The sequence below is a fragment of the Nanorana parkeri genome, unplaced genomic scaffold, assembly GCF_000935625.1.
Source record: "Nanorana parkeri isolate BGI_ZX_2015 unplaced genomic scaffold, ASM93562v1 scaffold773, whole genome shotgun sequence".
Taxonomy (NCBI): Eukaryota; Metazoa; Chordata; class Amphibia; order Anura; family Dicroglossidae; genus Nanorana; species Nanorana parkeri.
The window spans coordinates 271,376-291,879 of record NW_017307041.1 but is presented as its reverse complement, the minus strand read 5'-3'; the positions used below and the strand labels follow the sequence as shown (position 1 = coordinate 291,879).

General features: G+C 42.9%; 1 protein-coding gene across 1 annotated transcript in view; it reads left to right on the top strand.

Annotated features, from left to right (window-relative positions):
- Positions 1–20,504, top strand: part of LOC108793681 (embryonic polyadenylate-binding protein) — a 57,941-nt gene that overhangs the window by 14,513 nt on the left and 22,924 nt on the right. Inside the window, exons 8-10 of the mRNA XM_018564690.1 lie at positions 1,428–1,694; positions 6,990–7,077; positions 13,063–13,185. Of these exons, the coding sequence (XP_018420192.1) occupies positions 1,428–1,694; positions 6,990–7,077; positions 13,063–13,185 (478 nt within the window). The remainder of the gene's footprint in view (positions 1–1,427; positions 1,695–6,989; positions 7,078–13,062; positions 13,186–20,504) is intronic.

The following is a 20,504-nucleotide window of genomic DNA, read 5'->3' as shown; positions in this document are numbered from 1 at the left end:
TCTCTATGTCCTCTATTGCATGCTATAAAACTGAGGATTTCTGAGAGTGGGAGGGGTTATATGAGGGTCCTCACAGCTCTGGCAATTGTCTAATCACCTGATACCTGCATATTACCCAATGGTCTCTGAATTGGCTATGTACTGTACTCCAAGACACGAATTTCACTGTCAAAGTTAAAAAAATCAAATTTTTACTAAACCTCAGTCTTAAAAAAAAAAAAAAAAATCAAGGTCAGGAAGTAAGTGCACAGACCTGTGGCCTTGAGCAAATGGTACTGCTGCTCTCCAGTCATCGTTTTTATAAAGCTGGACAACATTGAGGTACAACATGGAAGCAAGTGTAATTGGCACATTACACTTGCCTCCCACTACCCTTTTCAATTATTTTATTTGCTGGAGCTCTCTTTAATTTTTAAACATTGTAGAGAGAGAATACATTGAGTTGCTATTTGACAGAAAAGAAAGGACTGAAACTTGTTAATGTGTTTTCAACGTTTTGTTTGTACCTACTATATCAGCGTTATGGTTGCCCTCAAAGGGCCGCTTGTATCTGTAAGACTATATGAATGTATCTACTCTTTATCATATTAAATAATTGCCTCTGCATTCATTTATTGCTGGTTTTAGTAATAACTTAATAACTAGCTCTGAAAATAGAAGTCTAGGAAAAATAATGGCAATTAGTGTAATAGTGCGGACTCTTGGGTGGCTGCAGGTTCTATGGTGGGCTGTGCGGACACTCGGGTGACTCTGCAGGTTTTATGGTGGGCTGTGTGTGGTCTATGCTGGGCTTTATGGAGTTTCAGGTTGGCTCTGTGGGGCCTATACTGGGCTGTGCGGACTCCCAGGTGGGCTGTGCGAGGTCCATGTTAGGCTGTGCAGGTTCTAAGGAGGGCTGTATGGACTCTCAGGTGGCTGTGCGGGATCTATGGTGGGCTGTGCAGGGTCTTAGGAGGGCTGTTTGGATTCACCAGGGGTCCTGGACAGTCTTGGTGAGTGAGGGCAGCAGGAATCTACAGGAAAGAGGAGATTTGCTGCTGGCAGTGTAAATGGGCGCCACTATTTACAGGAAGGCTGCGGGGACCTTGGCAGCCTTCCTGTAAAGCCTGTCACCTGTTTACAGTGATGGCTAAGGTTTTAAAATTCAAAGCGTCGGTATGAGCGGTTGGTATCAGGGCATTTTCATGAGTACTCATGAGAGTGCCCAGTATTTACACTGATATCGGTATCAGTGCATCCCTAGTCAGTATATCCAAAGTGTAATGTCCTCCTCTCTGCTGCTGAGACAAGGTGGGGGCAGGGACGAGGGGGTTGCTTCAACTGCAGGAGAGGTGCAAGGGCCACATGAAATGCAGTCTTCTGGCCTTCTGTTTGACAGGTGAACTATGTAAAGAAAGTAAAGGCAAATTTTTCATTTTCAACTTCAGGTGATGACGGAGGGAGGACACAGCAAGGGCTTTGGGTTTGTCTGTTTTTCTTCTCCAGAAGAGGCAACTAAGGCCGTAACTGAAATGAATGGACGAATTGTAAGCACAAAGCCTCTGTATGTAGCACTGGCTCAACGGAAAGAGGAGAGGAAAGCGATTCTCACCAATCAGTATATGCAGAGGCTAGCAACGATGAGAGCATTGCCCGGTCCCATGCTCGGCCAATTCCAACAGCCTACAAGCTACTTCCTTCCTGCTATGCCCCAGGTAATGCTTTCAGTGGCTTTTGTTTATATTGTGCTGCTAGTGATAGAAGCATCTAAAGGAAGGCTGCACTTTAAAGGAGAACTATGGAGTCAGTGTTTTTCCCCACAGTTCTCCTTAGGGTAACGGGAGGACACAAACTAGCGTCCTCCCGTTACTCTAAGCTCAGTATACCGCGAGATACAGCTTGCGGTATACTGAGACGCCGGAGCGGATCCCGACTTAGACGACGGGATCCGCCCAGCTGCGTGAGTGTCAGCTGGCTTTGCCTATCTAGAGGCAGAGCCAGCTGTACCCGCCCCCTCCCCCGTCCGTTCCGCCAGTCAGCGCTGGCAGATCGGAGAGGGGAATCCAGCCCCTCCCCCTGTCACGGCAGAGAGCCGTGACAGGATCGAGAGGTGAGCGAACCCGGTATGTGTTCGCTCACCTCCCGATCTACTGAGCCGACCTGTGACAGTTTCATTGTCACAGGTCCGCTAGAACTATGAGGTGAGTGGAAATCACTCGTCTCATAGTTCTCCTTTTAACACACTACCTTTAGAACCTAAGTCCTGTAGTCTCTACAAAGGGCCTCCACTTCTCCCTAAGTCAAATTCAGCCCTATCCCTTGCCATTCAATTGTCAAATGACAGAATTGTAATGAGTAGTAGAGGCTATGGCATTTGACAGTTAATGGATGGGAGGTGGGACAGAGCTTTTTCTCTATTGCGCCTTGCAGCATTGGCATCGTTGCTTTGAATCCTAGCCAGGATATAATCTGTATGGCCTTTATATGTTCTCTGTGTTTCTATGGGTTTCCTCTAGGTACTCTGGGTTCCTTCCATACTCCAAAGACATAATTGGCTCCTGTCTAAATCTGTCCTAGTATGTGTGTCCGTGTATGTATGTACGCATGTAAGATAGGGTCTGTAGATTGTAAGCTCCATGAGGGCAGGGACTGCTGTGAATGTACAGTATGTAAAGGGCTGAGTATATTGGCATTATATATAGGCCCGTTATAAAAAATAAAGCATCAACTGAAGTTATGGCACCAAGCGCAGCCTAGAGCTAGGATGCCACCGGCTTCACAGGAGCAAATGTAAAGACACAGATACTTGCAGGCACCACTAAGCTCCAGTACTTCAACCCTATAGTTACCTTTTTAGAGACTTTTAGGCCAGATTAGGAACATCTTTAGTGTAACCTGTGGGCCTGTTTTTAGTGAAATACCAGATAAAATTTGATTTGCTGCTTCTTATTTCCCTATCATCCATTGAGAGACACAGCTCTGAACAATCTGAGACGTAGGGTTATGCTGCTGCCTCTAGGAGAAATGGACACTACTGTAGGCACACAAACATAAAAACCTGCTGCTTTAAAGACATAACCCCTCCCACCTGCCATTTTTGCTTGGTGCCATCAGGAGAATGGATGTCTCCTTCTCTTCTGCTTTATTATTATTTTAGTTTAAGTCATGGAAGAGATTCTGCTACCGAGGGCTGCTAGTCTTCAAGAGGCAGGTTGTCTCTGGTCTCAGTACTTACGACTCATCCTGCGGTGCCCGGACTTGATCCATGATCTTTCTGCAAATATTCGGTCAGGACAGTTTTTTTTTTATATCTGAGGATTATGACAAAATAGAGCTATTAATGATGTACATTTAAAGAAGTGTTTTATGTATTGAAAAATTATTTAATTATGTAATTATTTTTTGTATATAAAAAATCTTTCTCCCTTGTGTTGATGTCCCTGTATGATGTCTTTACTGGCGTCTGTCACCTTTTTTAAATTTCCTGATGCCTCTTTAAGAGGCCGGGACTTTGAGTAGTGATGCAATTAAAATTCAACTGAACATGCACGCCCATGCGAGGGCATTTCTGGAGATCGGGACAGCTTCACAATGTTAAGGCTGCGGCTCGCAAACAAGAATATATATTGACTGAAAGTTCCTAATGCCTTAAGTCCTCAAAAGAAACCTTTTTCTTCGTGTCACATTGTCTTCGTGCCATATTGATCTGCAGTAACCAGGAAGTTCATCGACATTTCCTCTTTCTCACCTGACACTGCTGGGGCTGTGAGTAGTGTATTAGGAATCTGTGGCAATGACGCTAGTAGTGTTTACAAATATGTCTACTACTAAAAAGGATTATCATACTGTAACTACTGGGAAATCCTCTTTAATTGCTGTGATATCTGCTTCACAGTAGCATTACATACAATACTAGGTCCCCTGTCTCTGTTTTACAATATGCCAATACAGTGTCAGTTTATAACACCACAACTACTGACTTATCAAGCGATTCTTCGCCTTTTCTGAAAAGAGCTAACTTTTCTTCTACTATGTAAAATGTTTTGCGTCTCGGCTTCCAATGTCTCAACAATGTCAGATGGACTTTTTTTTGTGCAGTTCAAGGTCTGTTAGATCAGGGTGTTATTCCCATTCCTTGACAGAAGGTTTTCAAGGTTTTTACTCAAATCTGTTTACGGTTCCCCAATCAAATGGGGGTCTTTGTCCTATTCTGGATTTAAAATATCTTAATGCGTCTGTTCGTGTTAAAAAAACCTAGATGGAATCCATATACGATCTGTTGTCGCATCTCTTCTTCAAAGAGATTTCTTGGTTTCTATAGATATGAAGGATACGTATCTATGCATTCACTTTTTTTCGGCTCATCAACGTTTTCTTTGTTTTGCTATATGCGAACTTCATTACTTTATGGCTCTTTCCTTCGGGCCTAGCTTCAGCTCCAAGCGTTTTTTACAACGGTCCTAGCTCTGGCTCTAGTACTCTTTCTTTGGCAAGGGAATTCTGATTATTAGATACTTAGACAACCTTTTACTTCAAAAACAATCTCTTCAGACTCTGGAACTCAATGTCTCAATGATACTGCCAACCTTGGAGAATTTTGAGTGGATTGTGAACATACATAGGGAAATTGTCCCTGGTTCTGTCACATCACCTGGTCTTCTGTTTGATACCTCTCAAGCAAAGGCGTTTCTTCCTCAGAGCAAACTATTAAAATTGCAAGATCGAATTTGGCCGCTTCTGTCCCATCGCCATTCCTGTCTGAGAACTTGCATGAGAGTTTTGGTTCCTCCAGTGTGGGACAAAGATCCTCTATTGCTGGACAAGATGATCAGATTGTGTGCCCTGGCCAAGATGTCTCTGTCGTGGTGGTTGACGTCCCCTATTTTGACAATGGGCAAGTAATTTCTTTCCATAACTTGGAAGAATGTCATGACGGACGCCAGACTGAAGACAGGTCTTGGACCTGTCTTCAGTCTGGGTGTCTGATTCGGATTTAAACAGTGCTATGGTGATGGCATGCATCCCTGGTGCTATCAAGGAGGCACCAGGAGTGTGTCGGCGGGAGTACATTCAACCTTAGATTGGGCAGAGCTTTTAGGTTTCAGTGATTTCAGCTGTGCACCTGTCCAGGAGTAAAAAACTGGCCAGCTGACTTTCTCAGCAGATGTCTGAATCTGGGTGTTTCAACAACTTTGTCACCGCTGGAGAATGTCAGATGTGATACTTCTGGCTTCTCATAACAACAAGAAAGTGGACAGATTTGTATCCAGAGCGAGGGAGCCAAAGGCGGATGCAGTGGATGCCTCAGTAGCTCCGTGGGATCAGTACACACTAATGTATGTTTTTCCTCCACTAACGCCGTTAACTGGGCTTCTTCACAGGATACAACACAAAGGAATTCCAGTCATTCTCGTCACTCCAGATTGGCCTCACAGGGTGTGGTATGTCGTTTTGGTTTATCTGTTGGCAGACGATCCCTGGCTTGTTCCAGATAAACCGAATCTATTTTTTCAGGGGCCAATCTTCCACCCTGCTTTTCGCTGGCTTTAATGGCCTGTGGCTGTTGAAACCCAAGTGTTTGAAAGGCAAAGACATTTCAGAATCTGTTATTCTGACTATATTTAAGGCTAGTAGATCTTCTACTCGTAAGATTTATCCCCGCATATTGAAGGTTTATTTTCATTGATGCGAGTCCTTGGGGTTTGTGCTTTGCTATAGTGCAAATTTTGTCTTTCCTTTTATCTTGGGGTAGATCAACATTTAGCTCGAAGTACCCTAAGGGTCAGATATTTGCCTTGTCAGTCCTTTTTTAACATCCTCTGGCTTCTAATACCTTTTTATTCAGGGAGTTCTACATGAGGTTCCTCCTGTTAGGTCTCCTTTTATCTGTTCTATAAAAACGTCCTTTTGAAACTATCTGAGAAATGTATTTGTCTTTGCCATTGCCATTCAAAACGGTTCCCATTCTTGTGTCGATTACCTCTGCTAGATGGGTTTCCGAGTTGTCTGTTTTATTTTGTGAAGAACCCTATTTCCTTCTTCATAAGGACAAGGTTGTTTTAACACCATGTGTTTACTTTTTACCCAAGGTGATTTTGGCCTTTCATTTCAATGTCCCCATGCCTCAGAATTCTTCAGAGCTGTGTCCCTCAATTTATGAAAGATAGGATTTTGGTCTTACCGTAATCCTTTTAACCCATTGAGTAAAACACAGCTCCCTCCCCTCATTCCCTTTCATACGCCTTGCTAAAACTGGCAGGTGGGAGTGGTTATGTCCTTTTAAAGTGGCAGGCTTCTCATTTTTTTTTCCTAGTGCACATTTCTTCTGGGAAGCCGCAGCATAACCCTACATCTCAGAATTCTTCAGAGCTGTGTCCCTCCAAGGACTCCAAGAAAAAGATTTTATTGTACCAGACTATTATAGTATTATTAATGTTGACTAATATTTTTGATGTGAAAATTGAAAGTGGTAAATTGTCCTATGTGGTAAGAGCTATCGCCATAAACTTCATGGGACCAGTCAGAGCCTTCATCAAAATTGCAGTGAATTGCATCATCTCTGAATTGGTGCTGACACTGTCCTTCCTTCTGGAGGGTGGCTACTTTTGTTCCCCATGGTCCCTGTGTGTGTTGTAAAGTTGCCACCGCTCCAAGTTCCTCCCTTGATGGACTACAATCTCAATACAAATTAGTAAACTAAACAAGAGATTGTAGTCCATCATGGGAGGGAGCAAAAGTGGCCACCCTCCAGAAGGAAGGACAGTGTCAGCACCAATTCAGAGATGATTTGAGGATCTACAGCCAACTGATGCACAAATAAGATACATTTTTGTTATTCGTTAATGGAATTGAATGCATTTTTAAGATTTAACTCATGAGTTTAGTGACACTTTAAATACAGAATTCATGTGCTGCTTCTGTTTCATAGACACAAATTAAAAATAGTATATGCTTTCAGTGTAATGCACTTCAGTAAATGTACATTAACAGACTGTTCTGTTTAATTTTAGCCAGCGGCCCGAGCATTTTATAATCCAGGTCCTGTAGCACCTGTACGACCAACAGCTCACTGGTCAACGCAGCAGTCCAGGCCTCCTCGTAAGTAAATTTCTGGTTATTCCAGGTGTAAATTTATGTCAAAACATGCTTTTACAAAGTGTTTGCATTTCTTTTAATGTTAAATTGTATGTACAGCCAAAAACAAAGATTTTATTTATTTCAGCTTACCAGCTCTTAGATGCAGTGGCAGCATTAATGTTCTTTTTTTCAGGCTTTCCATGGTTTATGTGCATCTGACAATCACGCGAATAACACACATTCTCTATTGTCCATTTGAGGGACACAGCTTTATGATCATAATTAACTAAGGATAATACTGCCACCTTCAGGTGAAATAGACACTAAGCACATAGAAAAAGAAGGCCAAAGTTTTTGAGGCTATAATCCCTTCCATCTTATAGCTGCGCATGTTGGATTAGCCACAGGGTACTATGGAAGTCCAGGGCGGTGGCATATCCACACTGTTGTGATCCTGTCCCTGAAGACCTCTTCAGGGGAATGGTTGTCCAAAGTAAGTGAAGCTCAGTGCTGGCGGTGCCTTCGCAGTGGTGTAATGCCAAATGTTGCTACTCTACTTTGTGGTGAAATACTTAACTCAACATGTGCGCGGGAAGGGGGTTGATGCTGGGGCTCCAAATTGGGACAGTTCCCGGTGCAAAGAGTCCGGGGGGAAAGTGTTGTCCAGTTCCACAGCTACCAGTTGGCGAGAGGGTTTGCCAGAGATTTCCCCATGGACTCTGCTCCAGATGGTCTATTTGTTAGCACACCTTCTGGCTTGCTCCCCTCATGTCTATTGCCCTATCAGGGGTACATTGTTATTTGTTTTCGTTTTTTGCCTTAGAGAGCAAAATCTTCCATACTATGTGCCTGTTTATGGGACAGTTTGTTGCCATGATTGAGGCATCAGGCTGCACAGGCCAGTGTCTAGTCCCTGGACACTGATGTCCTACTCTTAGAAATTGATTTAACAGGTAAGACAAAAGTCTTGTTGTTCTGACCTTGCTTAAAACTTGTAAATCTACATTCCACAAAATGTATTCCATTCCTTTTACCTGGTGGTGGCTTTTGGGTTTGTTGCCCACACATCTTTTTGGCAGACCCTATTCTTTCTTTCCCCCAGTTGGGGTAGAAAATTGTAATAGCCTTTTGCACTCAAGGGTTAGGTGTCTGCCCTGTCTGTTCTTTTTCAATGTCCTCTTGCTAAAAATTCATACTTTCTTTTTAAAACTGCATGAGTTGCTCCCCCTGTTCAACTCCCTCTCCTACTGGGGATTTAAGCCTATTATTGTTGACGTTCCAAAGATCCCCCTGTTTGCACCTGTGTGGGACATATCCATTATGTTGTTATTCCAAAAGTCTCCTCTGAGCAATCAGCGTTGTCCTATAACGAGCACTATTTGATTTTACTCAAATAGAAAGTTGTTTTGAGACCAAGAACCACCTTTTTGCATAAGTTGGCCTCTGCTTTTAACCTTATGGAGAATTTTATGTTACATTTTTTCTTTCCATCATTCACCCCATTGAGATTTCTTTCCATTGTCTGGATGTGTGGAGGCCCGTCAGGTTTTGGCCACTGCTTATTTTAGGTTAACTGTTATTCCAGAGTGTCCTAAGAGTCCATCCAGATCCACTATTTCTAAGTGGATTGGATAGGTTGTTGTGCAGGCCTACAAGTTGTGAGATTAAGTGCCTCCTTGTCCATTAAACCTATTCCACTAGAGCAGTGAGTATTCCTTGGGCTTTTCTTTAGCAGACTTTTGTTTCTCAGATCTGTAAGGCTGCAAACTGGTTTTCTGTTCACGCATTCAAGTTTTTCGAGGCTGATGTATCTACCTACAAATGTATCTGATGTATCTACGAAATCATCGATCAGTTTCGGCCAACAAGTTCTGAAAGTGTGCGTTTAATGCCGTTATTTTCCCCTTGTTATAGGTTGGGCTGGTTCACCTGTGTTGTTTTGGTGTGCCCACTCCTATATTTGGATTGCTTTTGTGATGCCCAATTGTTGCTTATTACTATAAAACTGTGTCTCTCAATGACCCATAGAGAAAATCCCTGTGAAATTATTTTCTTGGAGTACATTGAAGGACACAGCTCTCTCCGCTCATATACTATTTTTAGTCTTTTGACTGCTTGCTTCAAATTAGCAGGTGTAGGAATGGAGGGATTATAGCTTCTATGAAGCTGGCCTTCAGTTTCTATGTGCCTAATGTCCAATTCTCCTGTAGGTGGCAGTATAACCCTTGGTTTTCAGTCAGTAAAGTGTTTGTGCCTAACAATTGCTGTAATGGTTATTCAAAAAAAAAAATCTGGTGTTTTAATTGCCATAGCAGATATTGTTAACTCAAGTAGCATGTTTTCATTGCTTTCTAAGTTACTTGGAACAAGCATGGCAAGCAATTAAAGTGAAGTAATTATTTATGAATTAACATGCTGTTTTAGGCAGTCACTTAAAGTACAGAAATTATTAAATCGGCTTGACTGCTAGGCAACAAGCATTTTCAGGGTAGGTCAGCATGGCAGCCTACATATTACCTTGACAGATGTTTCCTTTAAGAAATACAGTGGGTTAACAGGACAACTCCAGGCCCCCTGCATCTGCTGATGCAGATGTAGCAGTTTGGAAATTACATTTCTTTATCGTTCATTTAGGGCCTGTTCACACGACGTCCGTTTTGTGTGCTGACCGGCTCCGTACGCTTCTGCACTCAAAATGCATCCCAATGTATCCCTATGTGTTTTATGGGCTCCAGTTCTCACGTGCGCAGTCCGTTCAGCTTACGACAGAAAAAATACTGCATGTCACATTTTGTCAGGTCCGGAAACGGAACGGATACGCAAACGCGTCACAAACGCGTCAAACACGCACTGCGCTGCAGCTAACATACTAACAGCCCCACTCCAGCAAAAAAAATAAAATATATATATATATTTTTTTTTTGCTGGAACGCATCCAAAAGGCGGCCAAAACACAGCCAAAAACGCAATGCATCAGCAGCTCCACGTCTGCTGATCAGGACCTGATCTCATGTGAACAGGCCCTCAGAGACACAGTCAGAAGTGGACGTACAGGAGAATTGGACACTAGCAAAAAAAAGCTGTATAACCCTTGCTACTCCCATAATGATTCAGGTTTTTGCTAGTGTCCTAAGAGAATGGATGCCTTTTCTCCTCAGAGGAAAGAAAATACTTATCACGTGACATTTGTTTCATTTTTATCAAGATCTTTTTTTCAAGATTTTTTCCTTTCTTTTAAGATTTTTCGTTAACTGATCCTTTGTAATGCCTTGGAGGCCTTTCCCGGTCTTTGCTCTGATGAAGGCATGCCTGTGATGTGACTTTCGAGCATTAGTCTGTTGAGAGCTCGGTCTATTTTGACAGCTGATTCCTCCCCCACACCGCCGGCTCCGCCTTCTGTGACTGCTGACAGCTGCCTCTTCCCCCCACACCGCCGCTCTCCATCTTGATATGTCACAGGAGGCTGAGCAGGGCGGTGTGGGAGGAGAGTTCAGCCTCCTGTGACAGCGCTGACGGCCGTCTCCGCCTCCACACCGCTCTGCATCCTGATTTGAGCAAGGCGGTGCTGGAGGAAAGCCATGCCTCCTGTGACACGCTGACCACTCAGGGTTCTCCTCCCCTGCACCGCTCGAGCCTCCTCTGACAGTTTCTCTCCTCCCTGCTGGATGCTGCACTGTGTCAGAGGACACAGAGCAGCACCTAGCGTGGAGGAGAGAAACCAGGCATGCACCCCAGTTTTGGCCGAAAGATGGTACTTTCGGCATTTTGCCAAAAGTGCAATTTTCGGCCAATATGTTTCAGCGGCCAAAATTTCGTTGCATCCCTAGTTTTTACTCAAACATATGCTCCATTCTGCATTTAAAATCACTCCATTTTAATTTTAGTGTAAAAATTCTGCATGGAATCCACCAGGTCAGTCATTGCTTCCCTCTATTCAGGAGATTTTCTGGGCTCTGTCGACATCAAGCATTTTTATTTACATATCCCCATCTTTTAAGTGAATCATCACTACCTTTGTTTTTCTGTGGGTACACAACACTACTGGTTTTTCCTCTTGATACCCCTAAAAAAAAAAAAGGATTTTTGACTTGATGTAAAATTATTTTCTTGGTGTTTGTTAAGGCACACAGGTCCTACCCCTCTGTCTTAAGATCAACTGTTACTTTTGCTTTTCCACAAAACTGAAGCATGATGGCAGTGGGAGGGGTTATACCTGACTGTCTAACATCTTTTTGTTTGCCAGTGCCCATTTTTCATATTGGCACCAGTATAACCCAGATGTCTCAAAATTTCTGACGCTGGGTTTCCTAATGAATTCCAAGGAAGGGATTTTTTGTTAAGTCAACATCCTATTTCAAAGTACACTCCTCAAAAAAATTAAAGGAACACTTTTTAATCAGAGTATAGCATCCAGTCATTTAAACTCCTGGGATATTGATCAGGTCAGTTAAGTAGCAAAGGGGGTTGTTAATCAGTTTCAGCTGCTTTGGTGTTCATGAAATTAACAATAGGTGCACTAGATGGGCAACAATGAGACGACCACCAGGAATGGTTTTACAGGTGGAGGCCACTGACATTTTTTCCCCTACTAATTTTTTCTGACAGTTTTTGACTAGTGTTGTATTTGGCTAGAGTCAGTGTCACTACTGGTAACACGAGGCGATACCTGGACCCTATAGAGGTTGCACAGGCATGCCAACTCCTCCAGGATGGCACATCAATACGTGCCATTGCCAGAAGGTTTGCCGTGTCTCCCAGCACAGTCTCAAGAGCATGGAGGAGATTCCACAACACAGGCAGTTACTCTAGGAGAGCTCGATAGGGCTGTAGAAGGTCCTTAACCCATCAGCAGGACCGGTATCTGCTCCTTTGTGCAAGGGGGAACAGGATGAGCACTGCCAGAGCCCTACAAAATGACCTCCAGCAGGCCACTGGTGTGAATGTCTCTGACCAAACAATCAGAAACAGACTTCATGAGGATGGCCTATGGACCCGACGTCCCCTAGTGGGCCCTGTGCTCACTGCCCGGCACCATGGAGGTCGATTGAGATTTGCCATTGAACACCAGAACTGGCAAGTCCGCCATTGGCACCCTGTGCTTTTCACAGATGAGAGCAGGATCACCCTGAGCACATGTAACCGTCGGGAAAGGGTCTGGAGAAGCCGTGGAAAACGTTATGCTGCCTGTAACATCGCTCAGCATAACCGGTTTGGTGGTAGGTCAGTGATGGTCTGGGGAGGCATATCCATGGAGGGATACACTGACCTCTACAGGCTACACAATGGCACCCTGACCGCCATTAGGTATCGAGATGAAATCCTTGGACCCATTGTCAGACCCTACGAGGGTGCAGGGGGTCCTGGGTACCTCCTGGTGCACGGCAATGCCCGGCCTCATGTGGCGAGAGTATCCAGCCAGTTCCTTGAGGATGAAGAAATTGATACCATTGAATGGCCCCCATGCTCGCCTGACCTAAATCCAATAGAACACCTCTGGGACATTGTCTCGTTCCATCCGACGCCGCCTGGTTGCAGCTCAGTCTGTTCAGGAGCTCAGTGATGCCCTGGTCCAGAGCTCGGAGGAGATACCCTAGGACACCATCCGTCTTCTCATTAGGAGCATGCCCCGACGTCCGGCATCCATACAAGCACGGGTGGGCCATACAAACTGAGTACCATTTTAGCTGCAATGAAATTTCAGCACAGTGGACTAGCCTGCTGCATCATTTGTTCACTTTGATTGATTTTTGGGGTGTCTTTGAATTCAGCCCTCTGTAGGTTGATAATTTTTCATTTCCATACAAACGATGTGGCATCCTTTCGTTCCTAACACATTACCAAGTCCAGTATACAGTAGATATCCAGCATGATATTTTTCCCAAATAAGATCTGATGTTTTTTCAAAGTGTTCCTTTAATTTTTTTGAGCAGTTTATTTACAAAACCTGAGGGCAGGTAAACTGACTGATTTTTACGTATTCATATTTTGTAACCTGTGTGATTGCAGAGTACCATCCATCTACACCAATACTGCGAGCCGTTCCCCCCAGACGTATTGCCTCCAACATCAGTACAATGAAACAGGCTTCCACGCAGGTGCCCAGGGTTCCTTCTCAAAGTCAAAGAGTAGGTAAGAAGTTACAATAATGTCTGAATAAGTATTGAGGCATATCGTTGTGGCAGTGGTTATAGGACAATCAGATACTTGGGTATTGACATCTAATGTAGATCAGACTTATAATTGTAGTATATATTTTGAAAGCTACATTGGCTTGCAAAAGTATTCAACCCCCCTTGTAATTTTTCCCATTTTGTTGCATTACCACCTAGAATTAAAATGAATTTTTATTTGGATTACATGTAATGGACATACACAAAATAGACAAAAATGGTGAAGTGAAATTTTAAGAAAATAACTTGTTTTAAAAAAATTATAACAAATAAAAAATGCAAATGTGGGGCGTGCATATGTAATTAATTACCTCCAGAAGTCACATATATAGTTATATAAAGACCACCTGTGTGCAATCTAAGTGTCACGTGATCTCAGTATATATATGCATCTGTTCTGAAAGGCCCCAGAGTCTGCAACACCACTGAGCAATGGGCACCACCAAGTAAACGGCAACAATAAGCTCTCCAAACAGGTCAGGCACCACAACAAACCTGCCAAGAGAGGGCTGCCAACCAAAACTCACTGACCAGGCAAGGAGGACATTCATCAGAGAGGCAACAAAGATAACCCTGAGGGAGCTGCAAAGCTCCACAGCAGACATTGGAATATCTGTCCATAGAACCACTTTAAGCCATACACTCCACAGAGCTGGCCTTCATGGAAGAGGGGCCAGAAAAAAAGCCATTGCTTAGATTAAAAAAAAGCAAACACGTTTGCTGTTCACCAAAAGGCATGTGGGAGACTGACCAAACATATGGAAGAAGGTACTCTGGTCAGATGAAACTAAAACTAAGCTTTTTGTCCTTCAAGGAAAATGCTATGTCTGGTGCAAACCAAAGACCACTCATCACTCCAAGAACACCATCCCCACAGTGAAGCATGGTGGAGCAACATCATGCTGTGGGGATGTTTTTCATCGGCAGGGACTGGCAAACTAGTCAGAATTGAAGGAATTATGAATGGCGCTAAATTCAGGGAAATTCCACAATTCCGTAAAGCTACACTCGAGTGGTTTAAGGGGAAACATTTAAATGTCTTGGAATGGCCTAGTCAAAGCCAAGACCTCCATCCAAGTGAGAATCTGTAGCATGACTTAAAGATTGCTGTACACCAGAGTAACCCATCCAACTTGAAGGAGCTGAAACAGTTTTGCCTTTTAAAAAATGGGCAAAAAACCCAGTGGCTAGATGTGCCCCGCTTATAGAGACATACCCCAAGAGACATGCAGCTATAATTACTGCAAAAGATGACTCTACTAAGTATTGACTTATGGAGGGTGAATAGTTATGCACGCTCAAGTTTTCTGTTTTTTTGTCTTATTTCTTGCTTGTATCACAATAAAAAACCTTGGGTCTCTGGTGATCACTTGCCTGCTTTGCTTAAAGGAGAACTATGAGGTAAGTGTTTTTTTCCCCATAGTTCTCCTAAGGCTCACGGGAGGACAAACTAGTGTCCTCTCATGACCCAAAGCTCAGTATATCGCGAGCTACAGCTCACGGTATACTGAGACCGCCGCACCCGGGATGGATCCCAACATTACTGTTGAGATACACCCAGTTGAGATACTGTTGAGATTGGCAGCTGGCTCTGCCTATCTAGAGGCATAGCCAGCTGTACCACCCCCGTCCGTTCCGCCAGTCAGCGCTGGAGGATCGGACAGGGGAAGGGGGGAAATCCCTGCAGGGAGCCTAGGAGTGACAGTCACGGCTCTCTGCAGGGACATGATCGAGACGTGGGCGAGCGACAGTTTGTGTTCGCTCACTTCCTGATCTATTGAGCCCACGTGTGACCGTTTTCATTGTCACACGGCGGCTCGAACTATGAGGTTGAGTGAAAATCACTCACCTCCTAGTTCTCCTTTTAATTTCAGCTGCTATGTAAATTCAGTCAACTAAAAAATGCACTAGCCATTTAATGTTGTGCAAATAATGCAATCTTATACAAAATAAAAGTAAACGCAAAGTATCAGAGCTAATACCATAAACAATTGCAACTTTTAAAATGTAATAACAATAGGGCCACAGACAAATACAAATCTCAATCTGGCATTGTTATTATAGCTGCATATTGTATCAAATGAGCTTGTGTGTTCCTTAGATGAACGACCAAAGGTGACTTCTGAAAAGGTGTAAATTGCAATCTTTTGACGAGAATGCAAGCAAATGTGGTGCTAAGGGACACTTTTTGTATATCTTTGAAACATACTAAAGGGAATAAGGGATGACATTTTTTTGCTTTTTCATTGGGACCATATAGATCCTATGTAAGAAACGTAGGAATGGTGTCATTGGAGTTACTTGATGGCTCCTTATTTGAGGGTTGTACAGAGTTGATACCAACTGTCTAAATGTAAGTTGATCCCCAGGTCTCTTTGCTCTTCTCGCAAGAGGACATAGAAAACTATACTGTGGTTTTAATGAACCTCCTATATAATACAAAACTCTTTTATTATGATATTTCCACTTAATGGTGCCTAGTAACAGGTATTTTCAAACAGCTTGAGTGGCCCCTTTTATCTTATAGCTAATGACCCAAGGAAGTGGAAGACCTTGGATAATGTGGTACAACTCACTGAAGGATGGAATATATTTTTCATTAACCTCGCTGAGAAATTGGATACCTTCTTTCTAGAAAGCCATCCAAATGTTTTTATTGGAAAAGTTAAATGAGTACAAAAAATAATGTCATGGACATAATGTACAACTGATGGAGTCGCATGTTAGTACAGACAACATAAATCAAAAGAAATGGCACACTATAACAATGTAGTATTAGGCTAGTCTCGTATTGTAACCAAACAATATAAATGTAATTGAGTTCCCTAGGGAACCAAAGTGTCCAATGATAGAATAAAAAGCAATTAGAAAAAAATCCTAAACCGAGAAAAAAGAGAGGAGAAAAAGAAATGAAATAAGGGAGAAAGGGGTAAAGATACAAAGAGAAGTAAAGAGGAGAGTCCGGGGGTCAAGTGGACTGAGCACAGGAAATGGTCAAATGGATGGCAGACGTAGATCAAATCGGGGGGTAGGTAGTGCTGGGCCCAGGGAGACCAAATCGGTTCAAATTTAGGGATAGTATTTGTGAGTTTGGCTGTACGTTTTTCTTGTACCATGACCCAGCAGACATGGTTCTTTACTTTAGTTATGGTTAGAGAGGGTGATTTCCATGACTTGGCTATTTTCTCTTCTGGCAGCTGCCGGTACGTGCAAACATAGTTTGAAGCTTTTACTGGGAAGCGAATCAGGTTTGCCAATTATAGGAGAGCCATAGCTGGGTCTTTAATTATGGTTGTACCTACTAGGACCGAGAGTGTACAGAACACCTGATCCCAAAAGCGTGAGACGACCGGACAAATATGTACTTGGGAGCCTAAATCGGGACAACCCCCTAAAACAGTGAGGTGAATACGAAGGGGCAAACGCGGCTATCCGAACAGGGACCATGTACCATCTCATTAGCACTTTATAGTTGATCTCCAACGCACTTGCACTCCTCGAACCCGATTTAGTAGATAACCATATCTTAGACCACGTTTCATCTCCCAGTGCGATACCCAGGTCTTCCATTTGGAAAGGTAAGAGGGCTGTGGGGGTTGAGGTGAAGACATCAGAGTGTAGTAGAGAAGAGAGATCAAACCCCTTGAGTTCGGATCATCACGACATAAGCGTTCGAAAGAGCTCAAGAATTTGACATTTTTAGCTCTCCCTATTGTACTGGAGATTAAGGCTATAATATTATAATATGCAGGTAAGCCTAGCCCTTTTTTTTTTTTATCCAGCGCAAAAAAAAATTCTTTGTAGTCTGGGCAAGGAATTTTGATAACCTGTTTATTTTTTAGTCATGCTGGAAGGGCTAGACTGAATCCTAACGTGTATGAAAACCCTAAATATATTTTTTCAGTATTATTGGCTTTGTGCCTGACTATACGTTTTTTTTAAACAATACTTTTTATCCATCGCCCATTGAGGGACAAAGGAATTCAGCAACATTCAAGTTAAACTGCCTCGAGTTCAGCTGGAGATTGGGACATTGGAAAATAAGTTGTAAGCTTGCCTCTGTATCACTGCTCCTCTACTCAGCGTGCTACTTTTTTTTTTTTTTTTCAGTGCCTTTAAGTATATATTTTTTTGCTATGCTTCTTTTTGGAATTTTTTGCTCTGTCTTCAGCCTGCTGTTCTAGACTTTTGGAACTCCTGCAACTGCAAAGATCTTTCTGCTGCAACTACTTTTTTAATCATTCCTCTTGTGTGGTTTTATGGTCCTGGGCCCCATCTGAGTGTGCCATAACAACTTTGAGAGAGGATTTAAAAATTTGGGGTCTGTGATCCATGTTGATAGTGACCACCAAAAGATGTTCTCACCTTTTAAGGACTTCACTGACAAAGTGGAATTCCCTCCTTAGATTCCAGTTTGAATTAACTGGGTTGGTCCTGTGTTTGGTGGTAATTTTGATCTGTCAGAATGGGTAGAATACCTTTAAAGAGGACCTACCACCACTTGGGTAGGCCCCCATTTTGTAGAGTGGTTGGAGCATATGTCTGGAATCTTGTGATTTTAGTGGTTACGGTTGTTAAAAGCCTCTAAATTTGTTTCACATGGGGCTGATGTTTGTACATATGCGTAGGGTACTCTGGCTACGGCATTGGACGCTGATGAGATGTCAAAGGAGCAACCAATTTGTTTGCCCTCTGAGGGACGTTGTCTCTTAAGACCTGCTCTTGACACTTGTCATTAGCAACGCTATGGACAGCCCAAGTGTGCTGCTGCCTGAACGCAGAAGATCTGCAGAAGGGTTTTGAGGAATCCCCCCCCTTTTAACTCACCTGCGTTAAAGCAATTGCTCGAAGTACCAAATTGTGTCCAGCCTCATCCTTTTTGTGTCACCCTGGCTTAGATAGCCTTCGATAAAGAGTCAGTGCATTTAGACTCACCCAGCCAGAATGCTTCTGAAGGGCCCAACTCCTGCAAGCTTCAACCATATGGGGCCTCACAGGTCTCTAGTTTTGGTAAATATTGGTTTCCAACAGGCAGGGCTGTTCAGTGGGCCCTTGCTTAACTGGCAGGAAAATACCCACTGCCAGTCCCTGGCATGAATCCTCATTCTATTAGGGTTAGGGGGTGGTCCTTTTCTCCCCAACCTGAAGGGACTCCACTGGCAGGACTGTCTCCAATCTTGGGGCTTGAGTCTAGTTTTCTAGAGTAGTTGGCCTCTGTTTCTTTGAAGGATCCCACTGTGAGTAGGTTTCTTGACTTGAGTTCTTTTGGCCATTTTGGCTATGTTTTGTTCCCCTCACTCCACAACTGTGAATGTTTGCTGGACTGCAGTATGTCAGATGGTTCATAGTACCATGTTCTATATCATGTAGTCATAATCTTCTCTGTCAGGCCCCAATGACACCACTGGATGTTTTAGGGGATGGGTCTTGCTCATTCTCTTGCCTTCTGGTGTTTAAATGCACCAGTCTAGGGTGGTGGTTTGTCCCCATTCCTGCTTTACCTTTTTAGGAATACCTATTTTGCATCCTACTGCCCCTTATTCAGTCGAGCTGACTTCAGGTTTGGTACCATTGGGCTTAGTACCGATTCCTGGGTATCATTTTTGTGACTGTGTTGCAGAGTTTCTTACCTGGAGTTCAAGCTAGTAATTGCCCTTCCTATCCAGACTGAAAATACTAAGCTACCTCTTCCCAATTAGCAGGAGCATTATTAGACTGCCTTCTAATGATAATCTGGTTGCCTATCAGGTCTGCACATGCCTACTGCAGACCTGATAGGCAGTCCAACAGCCAAATGGAGTGCACACCAAAAAACTGACAATGCTGTTGCTAATTGCAAGGCCTGGCTTAGCATTGTCAGCCTGCAAAAGTAGGTGCTTTTACTGGTGGGATCTCTAGGAAAGAAACTTGCAACAGATTTACAAAAAAATATTCAACAAAAATAATACAACCCCAATTCCAAAACGGTTGAGACGCTGTGTAAAATCTATATAAAAACAGAATGCAATGATTTCCAAATCTCATAAACCCATATTTTATAGACAATTGAAAATGTATCAAATGTTTAAACTGAGAAAATGTACAATTTTAAGAAAAAAAAGGTAATTTTGAAATTGATGGCAGCAACATGTCTCAAAAAGGTTGAGACAGGGCCAGGTTTACCACAGTGTAGCATCCCCTCTTCTTTTAATAACACTCTGTAAACGTCTGGGAACTGAGGAGACCATTTGCTGGAGTTTTGGAAGAGAAATGTTGTCCCATTCTTGCCTGATATAGGGATCTAACTGCTCAACAGTCCTGGGTCTTTGTCGTATTTTTCTTTTCAAGATGCGCCACATATTTTCAGTTGGTGAAAGGTCTAGACTGCAGGCAGGCCATTTAAGCACCTGTACTCTTCTACTATGAAATCATGCTGTTGTCTTGGATGCAGTATGCTGTTTAGCACTATCCTGCTGAAATATGCGAGGCCTTCCCTGAAAAAGTCCATCTGGATGAAGGCATATGTTGCTCTAAAACCTGGATATATCTTTCAGCATTGATGGCGCCTTTCCAGATGTGCAAGCTGCCAATTTCATACACACTAATGCACCACCATACCATCAGAGATGCAGTATTTTAAGCTGAGCGCTGATAAGGTGGAAGGTCCGTTCCCCTTTTTAGTTTGGAGGATGCGACGCCCATGGTTGCCAAAAAGGTCAAATTTAAAGTTCAAACGGACCACAGAACGGTTTTCCACTTTGCAACACAGCGTTTTAAATGAGCTTTGGCCCAGAGTAGAAGACGGCGTTTCTGGATCATGTTCAGATATGGCTTCTTCCTTGCATGATGGAGCTTTAACTTGCATTTTTGGATGGCACAGCAAACTGTGTTCACACCTGGAAGTCTTCCTGGGTCCATGCAGTCTAATATACCTGAAGAACACGGGCATCCAATATTGCGTTTCAGCCTTGTCCCTTTTTTTTTTTTTTTTTTTTTTTAAGCATGTCATTTTTTTTTTTTTTTTTTAAGCATGTCATTTTTTATTAAAGTTACATAAAGAAACAGAAGGTAATTAACATAAGTGACATTTCAGCATGAGTACATCAGACATCTACAACCGTATGAGTAGTCACAGAAATTGTATTTACATATGCAGTACAGGAAAACTATACAGAAATGAAACCATTTATGTGAGCATGGAAGAGAACATTTCTTGGTGACTTGTCCCCAATACAATCCCTCCGATTTAATTGTAGCTGTTGAGAATATATTGGAGAAAGGAGAGAATTTAACCAGAAG